This window comes from Oryza glaberrima, chromosome 3, assembly GCF_000147395.1.
Source record: "Oryza glaberrima chromosome 3, OglaRS2, whole genome shotgun sequence".
NCBI lineage: Eukaryota > Viridiplantae > Streptophyta > Magnoliopsida > Poales > Poaceae > Oryza > Oryza glaberrima.
Genome location: NC_068328.1, coordinates 25,809,919 through 25,818,422, shown reverse-complemented (window position 1 = coordinate 25,818,422; position 8,504 = coordinate 25,809,919). Strand labels below are relative to the sequence as shown.

The 8,504-nt window shown below is 43.8% G+C and overlaps 1 protein-coding gene across 5 annotated transcripts; it reads right to left on the bottom strand.

The window, feature by feature from the left end:
- Positions 1 to 2,609: 2,609 nt before the first annotated feature.
- Positions 2,610 to 7,263, bottom strand: LOC127768310 (protein WHAT'S THIS FACTOR 1 homolog, chloroplastic-like). Of its 5 annotated transcripts, none has more exons than XM_052293862.1 (4): positions 7,033 to 7,263; positions 4,173 to 6,388; positions 3,286 to 3,617; positions 2,610 to 3,066 (listed from the first exon to the last, which is right to left on the bottom strand). In XM_052293862.1, the coding sequence occupies exon 2, from the start codon at positions 6,298 to 6,300 to the stop codon at positions 5,146 to 5,148; it is 1,155 nt and encodes a 384-aa protein (XP_052149822.1). In that variant the 5' UTR covers positions 6,301 to 6,388; positions 7,033 to 7,263; the 3' UTR covers positions 2,610 to 3,066; positions 3,286 to 3,617; positions 4,173 to 5,145. The 5 variants fall into 5 exon arrangements, with proteins under 5 accessions (XP_052149822.1, XP_052149823.1, XP_052149821.1 ...); XM_052293863.1 differs by having other exon boundaries at positions 3,286 to 3,613; XM_052293861.1 differs by having other exon boundaries at positions 3,286 to 6,388.
- Positions 7,264 to 8,504: the final 1,241 nt, after the last annotated feature.

Below are 8,504 nucleotides of genomic sequence, written 5' to 3'. Positions count from 1 at the left end.
CTTGACATTTGAAGCATCTGCCAAATGGCTTAGGTGCAGTGGTAGGATGAGGTTTATCGTCCTTCAAGACAGGTTTTGCCGGTATCCTGAGAGTGTCTTTGTTCTGTGACAATGCCACTGTGGTAGTACTGCGAGGAGGAACATCATAATTCCTTGCATGTTCATAAGCATCAACCAAGGAATGAATGTGTAAGGATTTCAATGGCCATTTGATATGATCCTTGAGGCCAGAAATGAAATAATCCAAAAGGTACTGCTCAATTAGATTGGATCTATTTCTTTTCACCAGAGCCATGACTTCCTCAAACTTGTCTATATAGACATCAACAGAGCTGTATTGTTTCAAGTTCCTGAAGGTATCAGTGATTTCAATGTTGGATTTGGCTGCAAATCTTTGACAAATCATAGTCTTGAAATCTGGCCAGGTCAACCTCTCAGTAGGAACATCAGAGCTGGAAATCCATTGATTAGCACGACCTGTAATGTAAATTTCAGCCACTAAAACTTTCTCTTCCTCTGGTGCTTGGTTTAGAGCGAAATACTTTTCAGCTTTCCTTATCCATGATTCAAGACTTTCACCATCGAAAATAGGAAAATCAACATGCTTGGATCTTCTATGTGCATTCTCGGCATATTGATTTCATTCCCGGCTAGGGGGTTCATGGTAATTAACAAATCGTCTGTCCCAATTCTGGTGAGGAAAAAGTTGGTTAGGTGGTGTATGGGGTGGTGGTGGGTGTTGGTAAGGAGGGATGTTCCAAGGTGTGTTATAGGGAGGGTAGGGAGGGTAATAAAAAAGGTAGTATATACTGGTGGTTCACATTACAGGGATTGTAATTTGGGATGTTGGGCAAGTTGTTTTGGTTAGGTGGTGGAGGTGGAGCTGGTGGAAATGGTGGTGGAACTGTAGGTGTGTTAAAGTAAACAGAGGTATTCCATTCAGGTGGTGGGGGTGAGACATGTTTGGGAGTGAAAACAGTTGGTGGTAGGTCTACTGTTTCTATGGTATGGGTCTGAATTGGGCAGCTAATATTTCTAGAATCAAAAAGGGGTTGTCTGCTGGTACTAGCTGTATTAGTGTCCACTACTTTTCCCCCACCTACAACAGACTGTGCAAAACCAGGTGTTTTCGGTGTTCCCTTGATTTTCTGCCCCATGCAACTAGTTGTTCCCCCTAACATCTCTTAAATTGACAACAAATTTTGCATAACCTCATCCTTGTGTACCTGAGCCTAGACTGCTTGGTTTTGAAGCTGCTCCTGGACCAGCTTATGGTCTTCTTCCACCTTCCTTTGCAAGTCCACCATGTGCAGCCTGAGTTCTTCCACCGCTGTCTCCCATGGTTGAACCTCCTCCAGAACTGGCTCTTCCACTCGAGGTCCCCTTGGCATGGTTGCAAACACAGATCTGGGAATTTCACAGGGGAACGACTAGTTAGTCCCCAAACCCTCACTGCTCTGCTAAAGTTCTTGCTCCCCCGGTCTGATTCCTTGGCCTCGCTTAGGAATTTTACCAGGAAAACGAGTTTCCCAACCCTCACTAGCCCTACGTTACCTGGATACGTCAAAACACTCACGTATCCGTATCAGATACGGTATCGAATACGGATACGTATCGGATACGCTCCGATACGTATCCAGTACATATCCATGATTTTCACGATTTACAAAAAAACAAAATTAATCTGGATACTTCGTGGATACGCCTCCCGGGCGAAACCTCATTCGCTTGAAATCTCTAAGCAGTACAGATCCATGGCGACCACCGTGTGAGGCTGTGAGCCGGCTCGATCTTGTTCACCATTTGATGCCCCCTACAAGCTGCGCAGGCTCCTGCGCCGCTGCTGCCGGACGCCGCAGCTCCACCTCCGCCGTTGGGTGTGGCGCCACTGCCGGTGTCCCGTCGCAGCCGGATGTGACGCTTCCCCCTCCACTAGTCGGTTGGCCGCCGCTGGATGTAGCACCTCCACCGCCAAGCGTGGTGCCGCCACCGCTCGGCCGCTGCTGCTGGACACAGTGGGGCCTCCGTCTCAGTGGTTAGGTGCAGCACCATAGTTTGAAGACAACTCATAGACTGCTGGGCATTTGCTTGTTGGTTTGTTGCTTCTTTAATTTGTTTCCATATAGTACATGCACATTCGTTTTTTATGCAGTGTTTGGGAGTAGTAAAGTAGGGCTGGTAAAACAGTCAAGCTTCATCACATTTCTTTTTTTTTTTCATGGACATGCGTAGATCCATTGTATATGAGCGTATCCTGAAATTTATAGTTTAGAAAATATTTATTTTATATTTTCGTTACATATATAAAAATTTATATGGGCGTATCCCCGTATTCATGTTTTCTTGAAAATGTCATATCCCCATATCGACGTATCGCGTATCCGTATCCCCGTATCTGGGTAACACAGCACTAGCCTGGACTATCAGATCCGGAGTGCTCCCATCAGATCTGAAGCTCTGATACCTTTTTGTCAGGAACCAAACGATTTTGGTTCAGACAAATTTGGGGAAAAATTCAGATATAGCAAATAGCTAACTAATGGGAATCCTAACACAGCAAGAAATGAAATTGTAATGCTGAAATCAACTAGAATCGAAGGAAATATATGTGTGCGCCGCAAGAACAGGAGGGGAAATTATATTAGGATTCAAGTTCGATAAAAGTTACAGCCAGATCGCATGGGCTTATATGGAGTGCGCCCTCAGCTAAACGACAACAGCGATGACGTCCATAGGATGACAATCTCCCTCTCTGTAGCGCGTCGCGGCGAAGCACAACCCTCCGATCTTCATAACAGCTCAAAACAAACCGGTATCAACGAATCTAGACCGTGGATTCATTCCCACTCATAACTAGAGCCAATACTGAACTCTGAACTCTGAATATTAAGCACTCTGAACTGAACAGTCGTCACAGCTTGGTCAGACTCGATCATCAGCTGCAGACAAACATGTACAGTGACTGTGACTTCTCCATGTTGTACTGTAATGCAGGTTTTCAGTGTTGTAGCGTGATTGTTCAGGTTTTGTTCTCGTGATTGATGACTGTGACTTCAATACGAGCATCTACATATTTTCAAGATTACATTATCAAGCCAAAGAACTATGGTAAGATGGCAAATTTCACACAATATGACAATGTCAACAGGAATGGATGAAAAATATGGAATCATGATTATCATATGGTCATCTTGCATGCTCAGTAAAAAAATGTATAAACAGTCTTCCCTAGAAGAAAGATGGTATGCTGCAATTTAAAATCGCAAAACAAGGAGCCAGGATTACCTCAAGTATTTGAGCAGAATCAGCACCAGACACAATATATGTCCACTAGCAACGAAGAAATACAACTTCCCATCAATGCTTAGATCATAGTACAGTACTCGCCTTCCATCAACCATAGAAGCCACCCTTCTCGAGAAAAAAAATTCACCATTTTCACTACATTCATTCACATTTCCATCATTCCATGACCATTTCCAGTTCCCTTCTAAAATTTCTATGTCCATGCCCAGAAAACAAATCCCATGTGAAATATCAGATTCATCGCCACTGCCACTATCATTCCCACCATCGTTTACACTTTCAGAATCCTCAGTATCTGATCTAGAATCTTCCTATCCATTAACCAGAGGATTAAATCAGAGATGATATGCTAAGCACAGTCTTCTCAAATAATGTAATGTCACTAGAAAGAGTTAGTACATCAGTCACTGTGCTTCTGATGTGCCAGAGATATTAAGATCAAGGCAAAATTAATATGAAAAAAAATGTGTATTGCTTTGAGCCGATATACAAGTTTTTTTTTCTATTAACAATTATGAACCCGGAATTGTTTACAATGTGAACGCATTGTTGAACAACTTTCACCAAGTCTGGGTGCGGAAAAGGGTGGGGATATCAACAATCTGAATAAAGAACGATCAAGGAAATGCTATGAAGATAACCCAAGTTAAGAAGAACGCTACCCATTATCAATAGCAGTATTTATATCAGTACCTCTGGTGATGTCGCAAGTTTTGGTGATGAAACAAAATATATATCATTTCTAACATACCTGACTTACTTAAAGACCAGGAGTATCTAGAGCTACAGCGTACATACAAATATCAGTACCTGGTAGTCTGGCACCTGTATGTATGCAAATACCGACCTACAGATGTTATAAATACCTTGTTAAAGAAACCCCAATTCAGCATATGATGTCTTGAACCAAATTCAGAAGCAACCAGAACTTGTTGTATTGTTCCAAGTAAGAGAATTCAGGGATTTGATCCAAAAATTCACATTAAATTCCTGTTCCATAATCTGAAAGAGAAACATCTTCAACAAGAAATGCAGGGTCACAAGGTTAGTAGTGGCTCTTAAGATTATAGATCGATTATCCAGGTTATTTCAGACACCATCTATCAAAGGATTGCCTGCTAAAGTTTTCACTGCTCTATATCAATGAACTGTTTTTAGGAGGATATATCCAATGAAAGAATCAGCTATAGAAAAACACTATTATGTATTCCTGGACAATCAATGGTTTATTTACCTCATATCACATCCATAATATAGAAAAATCAAACCAAATTACAGAACATGTGGGAAGAACAGCACAATTCAGGCGTGCTCTGTTAATACCAAGATGTACCTGTTGCACAATGTATTCTATTGGCTATCGATATTATGAATTAAGATGCATACTACAAGCTAATAGCTTAGAACTACTGGAAAATAATCAGATTCTTCCTAAGAAAAAATTATTAGCCCATACCGATCTTCATAGTGCATCAAGAAAATCATCAACTATATACTCAAGAGAAGACCGGAATGGGACAATAACAATTAACATTAACCACTGATGACATCATTCAACGAATAATTCAGCACTTCGATAATTGATATTAAGTTTTTGGTCCAGAATTGTATCAGAAACTATCAATTTACATATCCAGCCAAGCAATAATGTGAAGTTTCCATTAATGTGCCATACAGAATAACAATCAAACCTCAAAGGACACAATCTGCCTGAATAATTGAACTTGCATCATCCATTTCATGCAAATGACTCATGATCGAGCTAACCTGAGTATCGACCAAAATGTGCATAAGTCAGCAACATTGCCATTTGTCTTTCTCGCATTTAAATTACTCTGATTATGCTTTCAATAAATCATTTGAATCGGAGCATGTTCGGCCGATTAGAGATGCAAATCGATCATGAAATTTCAATAGAGGGCACTTCTCAACAAGGTTGCTGTCATCATAGGCCTCCTTGAGAAATACAGTGCTTCTTGCTCCCTTATTAGTGATGTAGAATATCCCATGATTTTTTATTAAACACAGAAGAAGTTTGCATGGCAGCCTGTACTCATTATGGAAGATTTCTAGCTTATCAGATGTCAACCGTCTGTTCATTGTCAGGCTCAAGATCTCATGCAGAACAGCAACAGCCCGCTTCCGAGCCTGTGGGGTTGCAGGCTCCACACGTCTAGCATTCAGATATGGTGAAGGAAATGCCAACTTCTGCCATCTGACAACCTCCTCAAGATAATTCCTGTTTGGCCTAAATCCTGCTGGATACTTCAACCTGAAAGCAAAGGGGCCAACAATATTTCCATCTTTAGGGATCCCTCTATAGTCCATTTGGAAGCCCTCAAAATTCAACTTTTCTTCACGTGCTGTGACTGCCAATGAAGAATCCCAACTCTCCAAACACAAATGGTCCAATCCCTTCACATCCCTAACTGAAAATAATTCAGGGTACTTAGGAATCAAATTATTCTTGAAGTTGTTAGGTAAACCCAATTCAGATTGGATGAGCTCAATCTTCTCTAGAGGAATCTGGCAGTCCAAAGACATCATTAGCAGTTTCCTTAGATTTTTCACCAAGATAGGCTCCATTAGCTCTCGTGCTTGGATCTCCTCACTGGATATCTTTCTTGCCTTCTCAGTGAGTGTAACTGAAATGGGCTCACGGGAGGCACTACCACCAGAGACATGGAAGATGTTTGGGTGCCGTTCGATGAGTGAAAGGAAGTTCCATTTTTGGACAAAGCCAACCTCCTTTTCAAGATCACGTACAAGGATGGAACTTGTCTTTTGGGACAAGATGATCTCACGAAGGCGAAGAAGGAGGGCAGGCTTCTTCTGGAGGTCCATGGCCTTGTCAAGGCCAGGTTCACGGTGATAAAGCTTCTTCTTGGGCCTGCGGCCATGACCAGCAGAATATGAGGACATGGCCTTGAGCTGAATCAAAGGAAGAGCTCTGTCTATCAAAGATACACGCTCTACCAATCTTCTTTCCATCATTTAGAATCAAGGCCAGTCTATGTGTGCATCATAGGTCCAAGTATCCAGGAGTGGAAATACTGGAGCAGAAAGACTAATCCATCAAAGTCTGAAAAAAAATGTCAGAATTATATCCTTGCCATTTACAAAAGATTGCTACTTTCAGGCAACTGAAAAAAGGAGAAAAATTCAGTCACATTTTAATGGTTAAGGTCGATGCGAAGTATCCAAACAGACCACCCCATCTCATATTTGTCATACTCAGATAAGAAGGTCAATTGCTCAAATGCTGAAAACCTTGTAAGCAGAAACCGAGAGCAACAGATCAGGATAGCCTAATCATCAGCTTATGGTTGGTGTTTCTAGAACAAAGAGCGCTGCAAAAGTCAAATTTCATTTCAACCATGATCAAATCGTAAGTTATACCCCTACCCCCAAATCGATGTCCCATGCTTCAAACCCGTTTGGTTATCTCGGTTATACTACTTCACTTGCACGGTTGCACATATCCTGAGTTCCTGACAAAAAATTGCGAAATCTAGATTGGCTACCAATGAGCTGCACTAGAAATAATAGAAATGCGGACCTCTATATCACGAGAAATAAATCAAACACCGATGAAAGCGAATCACATTTTGCTATACGTTTCTCTGTTTGTTACAACAAAACAAAGCAATTAGTAAATTGATTCTCCCCTTCAAACCATATTGGTAGCCGAACTAGCCGGATCAGAGGAGACAGGAGGGGGCGTACCTGTGCAGGAGCCACGGCGCGGGCACGGGACGGGCCGCTGCGGCTTGACGGATGCTCGGTTAACCAGCGGCCGCAGGGGGAGAGGAGAAGCGGAAGACGGCGAGGCCAGAACCCCTAGTACGAGCGAGGGGGAGCTCGTCGTCCACCGGCGGCGGTTGCGGACGACGGACGGCGGACGCGACGGCGTGGGTGCCGGCCAAGGGTTGCCTCCCACACGGCCGAGAGATGTGAAGAGGAGAGTTAGATGGGCTTTCGATTTTGGGCCCTTAGCAGGTAGTAAAAAGTCCACTATGTATCCCTGAAACAGCAAAATTGCCTACCACGACCCCCACCAACCACTAAAATCAGTATAAAATAACTCCTAAAACAGTATCGAGGGAGGTATTAGCTGATGCGTCACATTGACCATGGTCAAACTGTTGAAGTCAGTTAACAAGTTGTAAAGGTGAAGCCTACATGTTATCCTTACTACCCCTCTCTTCGTCTTTTCGCCCTCCCCCCCCTGTCGTCAGCTTGAGCTTGAGCTCCCTAAGGCAGTCACTGCGGCTAGTAAATCTTGATAGAAGCCTCTGCAGAACACGGGGAGCTGGTACACGATGGGATCGTTGTCCAACCTTGCCGCCGCCTCCTCCATGTCTGCCATCCGGGAGTCCCTCATCTCCGCTTTCCTCTGCAGTTATTGGCTTTTAGCTCGTTGTCCAAAGTCGACACGATGGTAGGGGTGATCTTTGGACAAATGGCTAAGGACATTGGTCAAAAAGGAGTGAGAACTTTTTGCTCGTCTCGATGCAATTGGAGAGCTCAAGCTCGCCCGGCAATTAGGTTCGCAATATACACCACCTTTGTCGTTGTCCTCTCCATCTCAAACTATTCCAGCAAGGATGCAAGTGATGTGCTCCAGGCAACGATGGAGTCAAGGAAAGTGACAACAGCGATGAAGTTCTCGGCTAACGGCGCATCCAGAGCTCAGGCATGCCAGGTGACACCCGATCAACTACGGACCATACTAGGAGGCGTTGGCGATAGGGACAGAGGTTGATCAACCACCCTCCACCCATGTTTCCTCTGCCGCCACCAGCTTGTAGCCTGATGACTTACTCCTCCTTAGCCCCTCACATCTCTTTCTTCCTCCTCTTCCCACCTCTCCTACGATGTACGACAAGGCTGGTGAGCTAGATGTTTGAATTGAGCTAGAGGCAACGGCTTAAGGCCTAGCGGAGTGTGACGGGGTTGATGTTGTCGGAGACGAGGCAAAGAGGCAAGGCAATGCAGAGAGGAGGATGCCTTCCGTGAGCTCGATTGACGAATCCATTGGGGAGGGAGTGAGTGGTCCCCGCGGCCGCAGCCGGTGGGTGACAAGGAGAAAGCATGGGAGGCAGGAAGGAAAAAATATGGGTAGCAGGGCGACATCGTGGTTGGGAAAAGGTTAAAAGAAATAGCGCTAACACGTTGGTCCTACATCTATTTTTTTT